The sequence below is a fragment of the Ixodes scapularis genome, unplaced genomic scaffold (assembly GCF_016920785.2).
Source record: "Ixodes scapularis isolate PalLabHiFi unplaced genomic scaffold, ASM1692078v2 PGA_scaffold1__304_contigs__length_218370807, whole genome shotgun sequence".
Lineage (NCBI taxonomy): Eukaryota > Metazoa > Arthropoda > Arachnida > Ixodida > Ixodidae > Ixodes > Ixodes scapularis.
In genome coordinates, this window is record NW_024609846.1 from 118,364,140 (window position 1) to 118,383,554 (window position 19,415).

Here is a 19,415-nt window from a genome sequence, read left to right on the forward strand (position 1 = left end):
CCGCCTGTTGTCGCCGTTCGGACCAGGCCGTCAAGTCGCGGCCAAGCAGCTCCCGCGCCGTTGCCGTTCGTCGTCGCATATCCCGGTGGGATGCATTCAATCACGGAGGAATGGCCGCTTCTCTCGGCGAAAAATACCCGTCACCGAGGGCAACACCGCAATTACAGGACACAAATATTGAACGCGGCGATCCCACATGCGACATCACATCAGCAAGCCGCCATGTTGAAATGACTACGAAGTCGCGTTCAAGATAGGTCCAACCCAGTCTTGAAATTTGGGCACTTCAAGTTCGCTTCAAGCTCCGTTCAAGATCGGTTCAAGTTAAGGTGCGTTTATGAAGCGCGCTTGCTCGTCGCAAGACGGACTTGAGCAAGTTCAAGCTCGACTTCAGAGCAAGTCACATCTATGAATTCGGGGGTAAGTGACCCAAACGACTTTCAAATTTAAAGTATTTTGAGAACCACGCTTACTTCTTATCGCAATTACCGCGCCAACGTGTAGCCTGCGGGTCGTTGTCGACTGAACGAACGGATCTTGTGCCCTCGAGCAAAACTACAAACGCTGCTGCTTCAGCCTTTAACTCTGGGATCTGGCGCCGACATGGTCGCTAGAAACTTACGACTCTTATTTCTTCAGGCGGGGTGGTTCGTAGCAGCTTTTCATGACGCTGCAGCAACGACGTCAGTCGTCCCGGAGGATTTCGGCTTTCGACAAGATCAGGTTTGCCCGGCGTTCCTGCCGCCCTGGGATGGCTACTCACCGTTGGACTTGACAACGCTACCGCCAGTCTTTGAACATCAGATCGACTGACAACCTTGGGCCCTCGAGCACGCCACAAAACTACAAAAGCTGCTGCCTCAGCCTGCCACTCTGGGATCTGGTGCCGACATGGTCGCTAGAAACTTACGACTCTTATTTCTTGAGGTTGATTACTTTTATCGTCCTATTAACGGGAAAACCTTGCAAGAAACGGGCGCCAGAGCCCACCTTTTCTTTTACAATACTTGTACGATGTGTCACTTCGTTTTTAAGTATACGCGTTTTGTCAAAAAATTGCTTTTGCTTGGAGAAAAGATCGGCTTCGCTCCATGAGACAGTTAATGCTTTCGCATTAAAAATTTGAATGCAACTATGCAAATTAAGATTTATTTTCACAGCCACAAAAGTTACGGAAGCTAGCCGCGCGGCGCAGTGGCTCACGACGGTCTTTATACCTCCACATTCAAGCTAAAGAAGCGCTTACAGTATACGGGGGTCCGAATACTGATCGGAATACACTAGCGCAGCGTTAACCCTAGCTTCAACACTGCAAAGAGAACCGATTATCCCGTTAATTGTAGTGGGGAAATTATGTCACGTGAATAATACACGAATTCAGTTCCCCCGCTATACATTAAGCAGGAAAATTGATGTCACTTGACCTGACGTCACGGCACCTACAAAAAATTCAGCATGCTCGCTAAGTTTGGCAGGAAAACTGACGTCATGGTGTCTACGTACCAATTCAGTTTCCCCGCTGTATTTGGTAGGAAAATTGATGTCACGTGACCTGACGTTGCGTGGCCTATACACCGGTTCGGGTTCTCCGCAAATCTTGGTAGGGATCGCTAATACTAGATGACCTAACGTCACGCGACCCATACACCCAACTTAGTTTCCCCGCTAAACTTTGCGAGGAAATTTATATCACGTGACCTACTCACTAATTCAGTTTTCCCGCTAAACTTTATGGAGAAAATTGATGTCACGTGACCTTATCTAACGTGAACTATAAATTTAATTTCCCCGCGAAATTTCGCGGAAAATTTACGACACGTGGCCCGATTTCACCTAACCAGCACTTTTATATTTATGCTACGTGACATTTACTATACAATATTCTATATAGTTTTGTTTATAGTAAAGAAATTGAAACGATTGCTTCTTGAATACATTTCGTGCATTCTATATGACTTTAAAAGTAAAAGTAGCTGCCATTTTTTTCATTCTAGGCAGCCAATGAGATTTCCTCATCAGCCGATAAGAACGACGAAGAGCAAGTTACGAAGTGTGATTAAATAATTCACGCCCCGAGTTTCTTAGCATATCGGTGACTATATAGTTTACAGTCATCTATACGTGCCTGCTTCATCGGTAATTTCAACGCCGCTTCATCCACCCACATTCTCACCCTCCCTTCATTTCATGTCGCCGATAGAAAGGTCAGCGTTCATACCATCAGGCGTGCACATGAGGTCGCCGTTAGAGGACTCCCGACCCGGACCAAGCGGCAAGCAGGACCTCGGAAGCTATAGACGGGTCTTCGTCGCGCTCGGTAGACACGAACGCGACGACGACACAAAGAACGCGTCTGCGGCTTTGCGAAGACTTGCGTCAAGCTTCAGCGTTTTTGGGGAAAGTCGCGGACCTGGTCTTCCAGGCGGTATTTTTCAGCGCGCACGTACCCTAGGTCTTAAGGTTGTCCGATATATGTTCTGGGTGATCATGGTCGAGGCGCTGAGCATGGACGAGTCCGCCGACGACAGGACGGCCGAAGTGATGGCGGCCAAGCCGAGAATGGACACGGTGTTTGGAGTCATGTAGCGGATTGCACTCGCAATAACCGCGCCGCTGTCATCCAGTACTGCGGGCCCCGGATAGCCCGCCGCCGTGAAGTCTGCATCGGATAAAAAAACAAAAAAACCGTGGAGTTCAGATGACTGCGGTAATTATAAAATAGTCCTCAATAGCCCTTCCGGTATCTTCTATTGGCGACGTGAGCGATCGAAAGCGTCGCTGTGGTCGGCCCACCACAATTGGCCGAATGCTGACTATGACGTCAGCAAAGGATATCCAATCGGCGCGAATAAGAGGAATGTAAGAACTTCAATTTTGACGGTGTGGGCAGTGTTACTTTGAGAGCGCTATGATTTCAGGCTTTCACTATGCTCATTACAAACACCATTGAACTTGTTCTTCCCAAGGTAATGACGTCACGAAAGGTAACCAAACGAGGGCTCCACCGAAACATCTCGCCGCTAATAAACAATCACACCTTTCACAAGCTCAGTGCCATCTAATGGCTCAAATATCAGTTTAAATTTGTGCATGCTAATGGAGGTTAAAATCTAGTACCTATTATACTTCGTCTCACCCTAGCATGGACTAAGTGCAAAGGCTGTGCAAGCGCGAGCGGGCAGCTGGACTGCCTTTACTGGAGCACCCGCTGCACGAGCGCTAATGCAGCCGCCGAGGCTTCATCCAAAGCAAATAGCTCGCACTTTTAGCATGCGCGGCTAACAATACTCCATGCAAAGGTGAGACGAAGTATAGAAAACGTCAGACGTAAGAAAGCTACGGTATTCTTTGATGTACGGTTATTTCTATATTTTTCAGTTTCGATGGTCTTAAGAAACTACCACTCTGTTCGAAGCGCTTAATTGAGTAAAAGTCGCCGTACAATTCACCTCATTTTATTGTCATGAGTTGTCTGCGGCGTATCGAAGCTGAGCATTTCAAGGATTTACGTGATACCCTCAAAATGGTATCACGCAACTCCTTGAAATGCTCAGCTTGTAAGCTTCTATTATAGAAGCTTACAAGACTCGTCACTATGACATCGACTAACTATACAGCGTACGTGATACGTCTGGAATGTTGAGGCTCCGTGTCGATGCCCGTCTTCAATTTCTTGCTTCACCAGCCGTCGAAGGCCGTCATTAGCATGTACAGATGATATACACTTAGATTATGAGAGTTATAAAATGTGGCCAGACTAAATTTGGGAACCGTCTATTGCAAGCATGACACCCCGATAGATGCCCCATGGATGCAAGCACGTGCAGCGTGCGTGTGATTATAGCTTTGGCAAGCTTGAAAATGCACGGACTTTTTTAAACGAGCGGACAGATGGCAGTATCCAGTCGCCTTCCTTGCAGCGGCTCCGGAGGTGCATCTGATGAGTGGGGCGACGTCTGGGGGCTCATGTCGCATCGTGTAGTTCACCTCTCACCTTCTTTTTCTCTCTTTATATATATATATATTGTGACGGTTGTAAGGAGAGGAAGAAGACGTCACGTCGGGGACAAGCGGGGAACAGATTGGGGCAAAGGACACGCTTAAATAAAAGCGTTACACTGGTGTCAGAAGTGGGATCTTCAGTGAAGACGCCTTCTGCCGGCACGCATGGACCTTCCTCGACAGCCTGAGGATGAGATCCCGCGAACCGGAGAAGCCATCGCGCCCCGGCCGGTTCCCGACTCCATTGACCCTAACATTCGAACTGAGACTTCATCGGCCATTGAAGCCCTGCTGGATGCCCACCACCAACGGACTGCCCAGGAGCTCAGGCACAGAGACGCGGCCCTTTTGGAGGTTCTGTCGAATTTATTCGAACGAATGTCGCTCGCACTTCTTGATGGCCTGCGAGCGCTCGTCCAGCCAGGACTTTCGCAGGCAAGTCCAAGTTATCTGCAGCCAACATCAGTGACGACAAACGTCGCGTCGACTATACCTTTATCTACTCCACGCCTTAAGCTGCGGCCATTGCAGTTTGACGGCACAGGCACATGGTCTGCCTACGTAACACAGTTCGAGATTCTTGCTAAAGCCAATCGCTGGACCGAAGAGCAGCAGGCACAAGTACTTGCAGTAAACCTCAGCGGTCCAGCGTTGCAAGTGCTCCACCACATGCCGCCTGAATCACGTGGTTCATACACCTTGCTGGTCCAGGCGTTAGAAGAACGTTTCGGCGATGGGCCTCAACGTCACCTTCACCATGCTGAGCTACGTCATCGACAACAAGCATCGGGTGAGACGTTGTCCCAGCTCGCTGACGACATCGAGCGTCTTGCGCGCTTGTCGTTCCTCGGGTCTTCCGAAGACACCGTAGATGCTGTCAGCACTGCGGCGTTCATTGATGCTATTGCATCTGAAGATATCCAAAAAGCTGTGCGTCTTTACCACCCCCGCACGTTTCGGGCCGCTCACACGTATGCATTAGAAGTGGAGGCCGCTCGCAAGGCCTCACGGTGGACAACCATGCATCAGTCGGCAACCACCCTTCCGACAATGACTTGCTCGAGTTCCCAAGAAGAAGGCCACAGCAGAACAGAAAGTGAAGATGCTGAACCAACAGTTGCTTTTTGCAGGGAAACTACACCTGCTACCTCGCTAGGCTCGTGTTCAGTTGAACTCGGCGCTCACCTTATTACGCTATACGAGACTACTGCTTCTCGACTTCAACAAGATGACGCTGTCCTTCTAAAAAGCTTTCTATCTCGTTTTTCGACGGTATTCAGCAGTAGCAACACCGGTTTGGGGAAAACAAATCTGACCGCACACCGCATCATAACCGGTGATGCTGCGCCCATTCGACAGCCACCTCACAGGGTGCCGCTGGCTAAGCGCGCGCACGTAAATGACCTTGTTCAAGAAATGCTCACACAAGGTGTAATTGAGCCAGCCTATGGACCCTGGTCTTCGCCTATCACCCTGGTAAAAAAAAAAAGATGGATCGACTCGATTTTGCGTGGATTATAGAAAGCTGAATGACGTTACAAAGAAGGATGCCTTTCCACTACCACGGACAGATGACATCTTAGACGCACTCGCGGGTTCCACTTGGTTCTCGACTCTCGACCTGAAGAGCGGCTACTGGCAGGTTCCAGTACATTCAACTGACCTCGAAGAAACAGCCTTCAGCACAGGCTGTGCACTCTACCAATTTACAGTCATGCCATTCGGGTTGTGTAATGCGCCCGCAACGTTCCAAAGTCTGATGGAGAAGGTTCTTCAGGGACTGACCTGGTCTGCGTGCCTTGTTTATTTAGACGATATCGTGGTCCTTGGGAAAACGTTCGCCGAACACTTGGCAAATCTTGAGCTGGTTATTCAGCGACTTCAGGACGCAAACCTGAAACTAACTCCTAAAAAATGCACCCTATTTGCTAGGGAAACTCGGTACCTAGGCCACGTTATCTCAGCCAATGGAGTTTCTCCTGACCCAACGAAGTTGTGTGCCACAACCGATTGGCCGACCCCGACATCAGGTGCGGACGTTCTGAGTTTCCTTGGCTTAGCGACTTACTACCGGCGATTTGTTCCTGGTTTCTCGCGAGTCGCTAAACCGCTTTATGCTCTAACTGAGAAGTCCAAGGTGTTCAACTGGTCCACCGAATGTCAAGACTCCTTCGAGGCACTCAAGCAGGCATTAACATCGCCCCCTGCACTGGCTTACCCAAGAGATGACGCCTTATTTATTCTTGATACAGATGCAAGCAACACTGCAGCCGGTGGCATTCTATCCCAACAGCAAGAGGGCCACGAGCGAATCATCGGGTATTATAGCAAAGCATTCACAAAACCGGAGCGTAACTATTGCACCACAAGACGCGAACTTCTTGCGATAGTCAAGGCGCTCTCTCACTTCAATCACTACTTGTGCGGCAGGAAATTCATTATTCGTACAGACCACGCGGCTTTGACATGGTTGCTTGGTTTCAAGGCGCCAGAAGGACAAGTGGCCCGCTGGCTAGAACAACTCCAGCAGTACAACTTTGAGATCAAACATCGAGCCGGATCACATCACAGCAACGCTGACGCCCTCTCCAGACGACCATGCAGTGAGGGCTCCTGTCGACAGTGCTTGAGCATGATCCGCCGTAATTCGACCCGGACAGACATGTTCTGCCAGGTAGCCATCTCTAACAACATGTGGTCACCTGAAGAGATCCAAGAGGCCCAGTTGCGCGACCCTGCTGTCGGCCTATGTGTCCAATGGAAGCGAAGCGGTCGCCGACCGCCACGTACCGAGATATCTCATCTTTCTCCAGACGTCTTAAGCTACTGGGCCCAGTGGGACACGCTGGAATTGCGCGAAGGACTTCTTTATCGTCGCTGGGAGTCACCTACTGGTGACCGAGTCGTGTGGCAGCTAGTGGCACCACCCGAGTTCCGCGCCCAGATTTTCAGACAGCTTCACAGCAGCCCTGAAGGAGGCCATTTTGGCTTCAATGGCACCCTTCGGAAGATACGCGAGCGCTTCTACTGGTTGCAGTGCCATAATGACGTTAGATTATGGTGCCGGCAATGCGACATGTGCGCCTCGCGTAAGGGTCCACACAAGAAAGCGCACGCGCCTTTGCAAGAGTGCATCAGTGGAGCACCATTTGAACGTATCGCCATCGATGTTCTAGGTCCATTACCACGATCAAAAACTGGAAACAGGTATCTTCTCGTCATTGTGGACTACTTTTCGTAATGGCCAGAAGCCATCGCCATTCCTGATCAGACTGCCCCTGTTGTGGCGGATGCTCTGGTGACTCACTGGATATCCCGATACGGCGCACCCTTGGCACTGCATTCCGACCAAGGGCGGAACTTTGAGTCCCAAGTATTTAAAGAGGTTTGTCAACAATTTAACATAACCAAGACAAGAACGACGCCGCTGCATCCTCAGTCCAATGGACTCGTGGAGCGCTTTAATCGCACCATACTGCAGCATTTGGCTATGTTTGTTAATAGCCACCATGACAATTGGGACGACTGTGTTCCTTTGTTTCTCTACTCCTACCGAACAGCGGTCCATGAAGTCACCGGGTATACACCTGCTATGATTCTCTTTGGGCGGGAAATTCGTATGCCCTGCGATCTCGCCTTCTCAAGGCCGCCAGACCGCCCCTCTCAACCAGAGCCGTACATTAATGACCTGATGACACGTCTTGAACAGACCCACGACTTCGTCAAAAGCCGCTTGTCTATCGGCTTTCAGCGCATGAAGGCACGCTATGACGAGCACAGCACGCAAGAGGTTTTTGAACCGGGTGACAGAGTATGGCTGTATAACCCGCTACGAAAACGAGGACTTTCACCGAAACTTCAAAGAAACTGGCAAGGGCCATACACTGTTGTCGCGCGTCTTAACGACGTGGTGTACCGTGTGAGACACAAGTCCCGTTCTGGCATGTTTGTGGTACACAGGAACCGCCTCGCTCGCTACGAGGGCAGCTCTACCTAAAATGAGAATGAAAAGTAGTTATTTTCTTTTTGGAGGGGGAATAGTGTGACGGTTGTAAGGAGAGGAAGAAGACGTCATGTCGGGGACAAGCGGGGAACAGATTGGGGCAAAGGACACGCTTAAATAAAAGCGTTACAATATATATATATATATATATATATATATATATATATATATATATATATATATATATATATATATATATATATATATATATATATATATATATGGGTCATTTCATCTCAAATCGGGCAGGCTAACTAAAAGGGTCTAATTTTTAATCTTGATGAAAAAAATATATGTTCTTGAGGCATTTCTCAAATGAAGGAGGGCGCCAACTGCACGTTCCCCAGATTTTTGTTCTCGAGTTACGATGCGTTGAAGCCGCAGAGGCAGAAACTAGTCTTTTTGCCTGCCGTCGCAGGTAGCGTGTTTGACACCCTCTGCTGCCGCTACTGTTTCTCCTCCACCATCCTAACTTTTCCCCCTTATTTCATAGGTACTACAAAAATACCTTGATGTATTCAAACATTTTTACACCTTTTAATAATTTTTTTTCTAAAACAAACGTGAAATTCGTCGTTCAGGTTGATTTTTGGCCAAGTTTGATAGGTCCTTACTTTTTCTTTTCTTAAGGTTAATTTTCTTTCTTTAGCTCTATAGAAAGGCCAAAGCAAGCCCATTATACATATGATAATATCATTATGATATATGGACTATCTGCTCCGCCACCTTCACACAAACGTTGTGAGAAATAACAAATGTTGAAAGCTCAAAGTGGATTTTCTCAAAAACCTCCTTTTGGTAATTTTTCATTTTTTTTAAATATTTTTTTAGATATAATAGTTGACTACGAGAAACATGCAATCTAGAAAAGTTATATTTTGGCTGTATGTCCTCTATTTGAGCGGAATTCGTTTGAAATGTGTGCTGATTTGTCTAAAATATAGCAACGTTACCGGCATCATGCGCCTTCACGATGTCAAAAATATTTTTTTTATTTTGTTTACATTTTCAAAACGGAACGTAAACTTAAAACTTGAAATAATGAAGAAGACACATAAGCACACTACGAAACAATTACTAACAAATATGTAGAAATCAAAAGGCCACGCAACATTATTTTTGTTTACGCTTAGGAAAAAACAACCTTCGCAAGACTGGTTCTTGCTAGAGTGTGAAGTGTGTTTGAATAGGAATGAAGCATCTCTGGCTAAGTTAGGACTCCAACTCGAACACAAACTGGAGCTTGAAACTTGAAGACGACCTGGAGCGGTGAAGCGAAGTGCTGCATTGTGACGCTAACGAGCGCCGACAGGGAGCGCTTTGGTAGTCACAGCGGAGCGGAGGCTTCTAGGCGGTATAGTCTGGTGGCGGCACGTTCCGCACATGTTTTGTCTCTCGCGTCGGATTAGCCTGTGGCACCTCGTCGCCTGTGGAGTGCAGCTTCAACATGACCAGACTCACGGGAGGTGGGAGGGGAGAAGAGCGGAGGGGGGGGGGGGGGGGCGGTCGGAACAACTTTGAGTGTGGGGGCATGCCTCGCTGGTTAGAACCTGTGGGGGCGGCTGCTCCCCCCTGCCCTCGCCCCCTCCTCCTCCGCCCTCCTCCTCGCCCCCCCCCCCCCCCCACCCCCGGTTCCGGAGCCCCTGCTTGCTTGCAATCGTATATAGTCCATTTCACTTTAAACACAAGCGAAGCCGAAGCTTACAAGCGGGAGCATGTGGCACTAAACAGTGTTAGCACTGCACGAGGGCGAGCGCGCATGCTTGGAAGGAACGCTAAAAGCCCGGACCTCGCTCTTCTAGCTTCTGGTATACTCGCACTTAAAATGAAACGGAGTATATCGCCACGGAGCTGTGGCGGGGAGCCGACATATGGCAGCTTATTAAGAATAGCGGGTTGTGGTGAGTGAGCTGGAGGCATAGGCTGGTAAGGACGCTGAAGAATCACAAAGCAAGTGCGATCGTCATAGGCACGCCCTGAGTTCATTAAACTTTCAGTAAGTACACAAATACCGAAGAGTGGCGTGCTTTTTTTTGTGTCGTGCCACCAGTGCATAAGATGATGTGCCATTCCGGAATGGACGATTTGAAATTTTCCCAAGCGCCCCGGCCCGCGCGCGAGGAATTATGGGAGAGATTGGCACTCACCTGGCCGCTCTGCCTTTAGATCGCACTGCGCTGTCGCTTGCCTCCTCTTAATCCTCTGTTTTTCAATTCCATTGCCTATTTTATTTATTCCAGTGTATTTTTTTATTGCTTCTAAGTGTTCCTATTCTCTTCTGCGCGCGATATTTCTTGTATATATATAGTATTTGTGTCTTTATATCGCCTTTTTCGACGGGAGTGCCAACGGACAACACGCCGCTCCGCGCGTCGTTCCCCGGGTGAGTACTAGCGTTACTACCGATTCCTATCGCGCTGTCAGCTGTTCATTTTGGTTCATTTGACCCGCGTGCAGTCGAGAGGAGCGGTTTATGAACACCCGCGCACATGTCATACAGGTAGGCAGAGCTCTGAATCAACAATCGCGACGCGAGAGCCGAGTGCACTGTGATTTGGCCGCCCGCGCTCGCTCCGTTGACTCGCACTGTAGCGTATGCCTTCAGGTGCTGCTTAACTTGACCAAGATACAGCACGCCGCTTAGCCGTCGCGAATCATTTGTCCGAGTGCCTGCGAAACCGTAACACCGTTCGGCATGTCCAACGCTGCGGCGCCTGACAACTGCACGCGCGGCGGCGCGAGCCCTTAGCAAGCGACGGCGGTTCAACGTCGCGGCTTGTATGCGCCTTTGGCATGCATTCATGGTCAGTCTCCTCGGCGGTTGTCAGTTGCTCACATCTTGACTCGAGCATCAGCTGACATCTTGACTCGAGAAATAAAAGTATCGAAGGAACTACGAGTTTCAAGGCGACTGCCTGGGTGACAGCACATCTCTGCATTTGAAAAAGGGTGTTCGCAACTGACAACCGCTTAGAAGATAGATTAAGAAGGCATACCATAAGCACATAAAAGCCGTGACGTTGGGCCACCGGCGCTTGCGAAGGGCTCGCGCCGCTGCGCGCAGTTTGTCAGGCACCGTACGTTGTATATGACGAACGGTGTTACGGCTTTGCAGGCATTCGTACAAGGGTGATTTCAGATAAGATCGACCAAAGGATGGCTAGTCGACATTTTCAAATCAACCGATGTTTTTATATGTTATTGTCTAGTGTCTGGTATGAACGAATCCAGACTTAGTTTTGACTAGAAAAAATACTTGGGGACAGGAAAAATCGTAAGGCATGAGGTGGTGGACAGTTGCATTAACGCGCACTGATGGAGGGGGCCCGTTTGAGAGTGAATAACTAAAGCGATAACATTAGGAGAACTCTAATACGTTTTAGGCGCAAACTATGGGTATAGCTTGCTTGTAATATAAAGTAATCATATTTATTTAAAATTTATTTATTTTTCTAAAAATTGACAAACATGCCTGCTCGAACGACAAATGGCAAACTTTGGAGGTCTGTATCTCATGAAATAATTTAATCATTATGATATAATTTGCAGATATTATTCTACTAATATATAGCTAATATTTAAAAAATAACTAAGGTATCTGTGTGATACAATAGTTAGGATATATTTAGTCAAACAAGGAAAAAAAATCAAACAAAGAAAAATTCCGATGCGAATAAAAAAAAACACCACCCTCGATTTTTTTTAAATTTAGGTAACCTGTTATACTCTATTTCGGCATTCATTTCCATTAAAAATATGTTGCATCATTTTATTGAGAAAGAAGATAGAACTCCCCAAAGTAGGGTCCTTTTTCAAAGCCTACACTTAGCAGTGTTTTATACAAGAACTGACTCTGAGTTCCAGTTTCATGAAACCAACACACATCTTTTATATATTTTTATTCAGATGAGGCCAATGATAACTAAAGAAATCGTTCACACACTTAAATTAAGGAGAAACTACTGTGTACCAAGAGGTATCATATTACGGACTAGTGATCCGAGAAAAGATCATGCAGCCATCGGCCACTAGGAACTTTGTTTACTTTATTCTCCTGCGACACTATATGCTATTCCCTCTTCCGCTCTACCTTCATCTCTCTCTCTCTCTCTCTCTCTCATATATATCCCTGATATATATCCAGAACAAAAACATGTTCAAGCATTCCCTTTCTGCGTGGTAGTGTTCTGTGGCTAGCAAAAATCATTTCCTCGCTAAGCTCACGATTATGGCAAATTAGTTGCCGGAAACCGCAGACGCCACTCGTCGCTAGTTCTGGCAAAACGGCCGATACAATCTTTTTTTCGCATTTCCCCGCTCGCTGTCAAGGACAAGGGGGTTCGCTTCAACCAGCAAAACATGGCCGCCGACGCCTGTTTACTGAGCAGTCATGCCTGTCGCCATCTCACTCGCTGGCGTCACGGGCGATAATATCAGGCACAAAGGGGCACACCAACCGGCAGCATTATCCCCAAATACTAGAGCCTCGCGGAAATACATAGAGTGTAAACGCTGTCGCCATGTTATCGTAGTAAGACCGCCCCCCCCCCCCCCTCCCCCAACGGGGAACTGCAGTAGGCGACGGCGTACTAACACAACGGCGACGATATCGACATCGCGGGCTCCGAATTTTCCCATAGTTCTACTCCACGGGCATTTCTCGAAACGCTTGATATTGTGTACGCCCGCCTGGAAGGATTTCAGGCGCGTAGTTAAGATAAGGCGGTTCTCCGCGGCAAAAGAAAGCAATTTCACAAAAGCTTAAAAGCGGAGGCGACGCGTGTGCGGTGAACGCTTGTAGTTTTGGTGTAGACAGGGTGTGTGTGTTCTCGTTGTTGACACCAGCCGGCGATAAGGCACTGCAGGCGGTAGCTCAGTACAGCAAGGGCTAATCCGAGTGACCATCAACGTAACCCCACCGCCAACCCCTCGCGAACCGGTCGTCGACATGGCTCAGGCTGTGTCATGAACCACGTGGTAGAAGCTCGGGTGCTTTCATATCAGCGCGTGGAGGGACGACAGTGCGATTCCGGAAAGTCTTTTTCGAAGGCCGCTGACCACAATTTTTTGTCTGGAGACTTTCCCTCTTTCTTCCTTTAACGTGGATCAAGCTTTGCCGACAGCCTCAGTTGTGACCTCTCTTTTCAAATGTACGTTTGCAGTGAGTGAGCTCCTCAGCCTCGGACTTGTCACTTGTGCACCCAGTAGTTCTTTCACTTGGCAATTATATGCCATCAGTTGGGGTTTAATTTCTATTATTTATGTATACATTATGAAGACGTCCTGGAGCTCCGAACGAGTGTTTTGTGCAGATTACTTTTGCAAACACGAAAAGACTATACCAAAGCAGCGGAATTTTCGAAGTGTTGGCGAGTTGGACCTAAACTCGTTGAAGCAAATTCTTCCGCCTGACTGTTCCACCAAAGTGAGTGCGACGGACAACCTGTGCTACCATTGCTTCATGCACATCACTAAGGAGATCTCGATGCGAAGCTCAGAGCAGTGCCCTGACATATTTGTGCCAGCTGAAGAAGCCATTGAAGATCTAAATCGCAGCATACTACCTACAGATGTGCCGCCGCTGAGACAACCAAGCGTCGTAAGAAGTCGGGACAGGCCTGCCTATGTCAAGAGAAAGCAGACAGAACTGGAGCAGGTTGCTGTCAAGGATATACGCTCAAGGCTACGTATTGCGTACGACAGGGACGCACCATCGGGGTCGTCCGAACTAACATGCTCCACATGCACTGAGTGGGTGGACAACTTTCGGCAGGCCTATGAAACCGCCACCTCTCTCCGGGAACGTTGTCAACTGCTTACACTCCTGCCGTCAACACTGACGAAGAATGAGGTTCAAAAGATGATTCCACAGGCCTCAATGTACCTCATCAGTAAATCCCGAAAACTCAAGGAAAAGCATGGCGTGTGTATGAGCCGGATCCTTACACGAGGTGCAAGGTGAGCCCTGAGAACCTGTCTGCTGCCCTAGAGTACTTCACGAAAGACGAGCTACAATGTTCGCGCCAAAGTCCCAACCAGAAGGACGTGATCTCTGTCATGCTCAACGGAGAGAAAACGTTCGTGCCAAAGCGCTTCATGACACGCTCAATACGAGAGGCCTTCCGTATATACAAAGACAAGCATCCCGATTCCGGCGTTGGGCTAACGAAATTTTATTCGTTGCGCCCTAGATGGGTCCAATGTATTCCACACCAGGAAGTGTGCGTTTGTGTGCGCTGCGCCAATTATTATTTTTGTATTGCCGCTCTAGAGAACGTTACAGGCTCAACATTCAACACTGGTGAAATGAACTCGGCATTTCTGTGCGACCCAGCAACAGAACTGTGCCTTCAAGGGGACTGTGATCACTGCCCAAAAGGCCAGTTTCTTACACTCCAGGAACTTGATATCCCGGAGGATGAAGAGATTGTGCTTGCAACATGGGAGTCCGGCGACCTTGTGAAAAAAACTTTGGAACCTGAGACTTTCCTAAAAGTCATCCAAGTGACGGTTGGAAGTTGGGTACTTCACAACCATATCCGGCAAACGCAAGGTAAAGCGATCTACGATGAAAAACAGTGCATGCAACGCGGGAGCATTGTCTTTCATTTTGACTTTGCTGAGAACTGGACCATCGTGCTTCCTGACGAAGTGCAAGCATATCACTGGAAAAAAAAAACAAGTTTCGATATTTACATGTGTAGTGACAAGAAAATCTACAAACAGCTTTGCCATCATTAGTGAGGACCTGTGTCACGACGCCGCTCACGCTTGCTTGGCTCTAGAAAAAGTGAAGGAGTGGGTTAAAGACAACGTTGCGGTATACTCGTACGTGACGTACGTAAGTGGCGGCGCCGCCAGTCATTTCAAGAATCGCTACCAGCTTCACCAATTTGCAAAGGACGATTGCCCACAAGCCCAGTGGTTATTTTCTGCATCTGGACATGGGAAAAATGCATGTGACGGAGTTGGCGGACTCGTGAAGCACCAGGCCACGCTGAACAACCTGAGAGAACGTTCAGTAAGCGCAATTCAGACGGCCAGAACAATGGTGAGCGTTCTATCAAAGAAACTGAAAGGCGTGCATCTTGTATATCTGGACGAAAATGAGGTTGTTCGGTATCGTGAACAAAAAAAAGAAGAGTGGCTGACGGTGCGCGCCTTCCCTGGCATTCAGTCTTGGCACGCGTGGCGGCTCAGCAAGTCATCAACAGAAGGGACCTGTGACGTACATGTAGCACGGACAGTCGGATCTGCTTGGAAGCAACTTTATTAAATGGGTACAGCGAGGAAAACCTTAGCGTAAAGTGCCGAATTTGATTTCCCAAGGACTGCTCATTTTGAATGCAGGGACATCTTATTTATCACATTTTTCTTCACGGGGTATTTAACATACTGTTTTTGTTGGTGGTTACTAATAATTTTTATCTGATCACTATAAAAAAAATCCCAAAATGTTATCCTCGAGCAGGATAAAATATATCGGCTTGCCACGATTCATTCATACACCGAGAGCATCGAAGCTGCTCCAGTTAGGCACTATGGCATCCGTCACCTGAAATTGTTTGTAATCGTAAATACACAGCCAACCTAAATATCTTACTATTATATCTTTGTTTTTGTGTGTGGAAGTAAAGTTATTTATTTTACTCTAGATGTAAAATATACCGGAAGGTACAACTTCACACTGCATCATCTTTTCTCAAATCATTAGTCTCTAATATGATACCACTTTGTACGCTTATGTAAAATGCTGTATATAGTTTCTCCTCCCTTTTACTGTGTGACCGATCGCTCTTTTTATCAATGACCTCATCTGAATAAATGTATATAAAAGATTTGTGCAAGTTTCATGAAACTGGAACTCAGTCACTTCTTGTATAGGACACTGCTAAGTGTAGGCTTTGAAAAAGGACCCTACTTTGGGGAGTTGTTTCTTCTTTCACAGTGCAATGATGCAACATGTTTTTAATAGAAATGAATGCCGAAATAGAGTATAACAGGGTACCCAAATTTTAAAAAAAATCGAAGGTGGTGTTTTTTTTTTATTCGCATTGGAATTTTTCTTTGTTTGATTTTTTTCCCATGTTTGCCGAAATATATTGTAACTATTGTGTCACTCAGATACCTTATTTAGTTTTTCAATAATAGCCATATTATAGTAAAATAATGTCTGCAAGTTATGTAATAATGATTAAATTATTTCATGAGATACAGATTTCCAAAGTTTGCCATTTGTCGTTCGAGCAGGCATGTTTGGCAATTTTTAGAAAACTAAATAAATTTTTAATAAATATTATTACTTTATATTACAAGCAAGTTGTACCCATAGTTTGTTTGTAAAAAGTTTTAAAATTCTCCTAATTTTATTGTTTTAATTATTCCCTCTCAAACTTGCCCCCTCCATCAGTGCGCGTTATTGCAACTGTCCACCTCTCCCTGCCTTACGATTTTTCTTGTCTCCAAATTTTTTTTGTGGTCAAAACTAAGTGTGGATTCGTTTATACCAGACACTAGACAATGTCATATAAAAACATCAGTTGATTTAAAAATGTCGACCAGCCACCCTTTAGTCGATCTTATCTGAAATCACCCACAAATGATTTGCGGCAACACATCCCTGCACTTGAAAAAGGGCGTTGGCAACTGACAGCCGCTTAACAGATAGATCACGAAGGCATGCCATCGGCGCATTCAAGCCGCGACATTGTGCCGTAGGCGTTCGTGAAGGGATCGCGCCGCAGCGCTGCATATGCCTCAGCTTCGCAAACATTCGGACAAATGGTTCGCGGCGACAAAGCGGCGTGCTGTATCTTGGTCAAGTAAGCGGCACTCGAAGGCACACGCTACAGTGCGAGTCAACGGAGCGAGCGCGGGCGGCCAAATCACAGCGCACTCGGCTCCCACGTCGCGATTGTTGATTCAGAGCTCTGCCTGCCCCTATGACATGTGCGCGGGTGTTCATAAACGGCTCCTCTCGACTGGCACGCGGGTCAAATGAACCAAAATGAACAGCTAACAGCGCGATAGGAATCGGTAGTAACGCTAGTACTCACCCGGGGAACGACGCGCGAAGCGGCGTGTTGTCCGTCGGCACTCCCGTCGAAAAAGGCGAAATAAAGACGCAAATACTATATATATATATATATATATATATATATATATATATATATATATATATATATATATATATATATATATATATATATACAAGAAATATCGCGCGCGAAAGAGAATAGGAACACTTAGAAGCAATAAAAAATACAGTGGAATAGATAAAAATAGGTAATAAAATCGAAAAACAGAGGATCAAGAGGAGGCAAGCGACAAGGCAATGCGATTTCAAGGCAGAGCGGCCAGGTGAGGGACAATCTCTCCCAGAATTTCTCGCGCGCGGGCCGGGGCGCTTGGGGGATTTCGCCAAAAATCTATTGTGATGGGACCACCGCTGGTGCAGAGAAGGCATCCCAAGTAAGCGTGCCGTCGTTTTGCCTTCACTATTAGCGGCGAGATGTTTTGGTGGCGCCCTCCTATGGTTCCCTCTCGGGGCGTCATTACCTTAAGAACAAGTTCGATGGTGTTTGAAATTAGCATGGTGGAAGCTTGAAATAATTGCAATCTGAAACCAACACTGCCAGCACTGTCAAAAAGGAAGCTCTTACATAACTCTTATTTCTGTCAATGAGAAATTCTTTGCTGACGTCAAAGCTATATAGCACACGGCCAATCATTGAAGGCCGACCACAGCGACGCTTTCAATTGCGCACGTCGCCAATAGATTTACCCTCTCATAGCCGAGGTGGGACCCACGGGGCAATGGCGCGTGCAGCTCAAATTTGGCATGCCAGCGTCGCACCATCGTGGAACCCGCACGGGAGTATATTCTATTTGCTGCCCCATGGCAACCTTGTCCACGTGGAGACCACGTTTACCGTAGTAGGTCTGCTACCTGGCAGCCTTCAGTTCTTCTACGAATTTACTCGCACACTTAAGCGTTTCGTACTTGCGGTTTTTGACGCAGCTCCTATTAGTGCCGCCGGGATGGTGAGAAAGAAACAGGCCATCGCGGTGAAGAAGGAGAGCAGCTTCGCATTCACCACGCTTTTGCACGAGAGGACGCGTTGGAAATACACCTGAAAACAAAATGTCGATTATTCATGGTTATTCATCATACGGCGTGTCTGTGGGGAGACGGGGGTTCTTCAGGTCGATTTCTAAGACCTTGATTTTTGGCAAACTCACTGCGGAGCACAAGCCCACTCACCGATGTTGCTTGACGCTATCCACAACCAAGTCTGCGCAGCATCACAGTAGGTATCATTGACGTCAACATTTGCTGGATTTGAGTAATATTCTGAGTATTTTGTGCCGTTTGCCGCCTGACAATAACGTCAATTTATCAGAGTATCTAGATTCTAGAATGTATCAGATATATATTTGCGAAGTATACAACACAGTAACCATCCAGTTCAAAGGGTATTTTAGTAGTCGCTGGTTATGAAACTTGCCACTACTGCTTGAAAATAGCGCGGCGGCACGGGTTTCCAGTCGCCGATTGGATACTGAACTAGCTTATTTCTTAGACAAGCTACCCATCATATACACGCTGTCACCTCAATGAAAGAGTAGACGCGTGTACCCTGTTGAGTGCTTTTGGTCACATGCTGTCTCGTATGTTAATCTGTTCCGTAAATGAGTCCTTGTAAAAAGGTAGCTGTGAGAAAAGTGTGCGTTTTTGCATAGGAGTGAAACTTAATATTCATGGCAAGGTAAATGATAAATGCACATAATACGCATGACATTACTTCAGTCTACGAGATTGAAGGAGCGGTTCATACATCGTAGTTGCCATTAGCCATCGAAGGTCAGCTTATCAAAATTGCAATTTCAACTGCTCGAGTGGCACTACCAGTTCTATCTCCCGCAGACGTTTCCCTTCGTGTATACTTCAAGCACCATGAAAACGGAAACGCCCGGTCAAGCCAAATGAGGAAGTGTATTTTAAGTGTTCATTCTTATATGCGCCGCCAATAGGACAAAAAAAAAAGGCTGTCTTTTTGGCTTTTCCCGAGGGCATATCAAATGCATAGCCTTTATAAGAGGGTTTCGCGAATATACGAAGCCGCCAATGTCACTGGACGGTACGCGACGCTGACGTAAATAAACGTCGTGTTGTGACGTCAGTTCACGATATTGCCGCGCGCAAGGCTGAGAAAGAAACGCTCGGTCACGGTCCTCCAGAAAGTTCCCGTTTATTCATGTACCGCACGTAACTTCTATCATTTATCCCTGCTTTTGTTTTCTAGAAAGTACGTGTTCATTCTCGCCCCGATCACGCGACGCTCGAACCGCTTTCGCCGAATCTTCGAGATAGCGGCGCACTCTAGATAAGAGGCCGCCCGCGACCTTG

At 47.2% G+C, this 19,415-nt stretch overlaps 1 protein-coding gene across 1 annotated transcript in view; it reads right to left on the reverse strand.

Annotated features, from left to right (window-relative positions):
* LOC120848225 (high-affinity choline transporter 1-like) overlaps nucleotides 1–18,129 on the reverse strand; it is a 42,036-nt gene extending 23,907 nt beyond the window's left edge. Inside the window, exons 1-2 of the mRNA XM_042290903.1 lie at nucleotides 18,009–18,129; nucleotides 2,448–2,659 (exon numbers count right to left, since the gene is read on the reverse strand). Coding sequence (XP_042146837.1) covers nucleotides 2,448–2,659; nucleotides 18,009–18,069 — 273 coding nt within the window. The 5' untranslated portion in view covers nucleotides 18,070–18,129. The remainder of the gene's footprint in view (nucleotides 1–2,447; nucleotides 2,660–18,008) is intronic.
* Nucleotides 18,130–19,415: the final 1,286 nt, after the last annotated feature.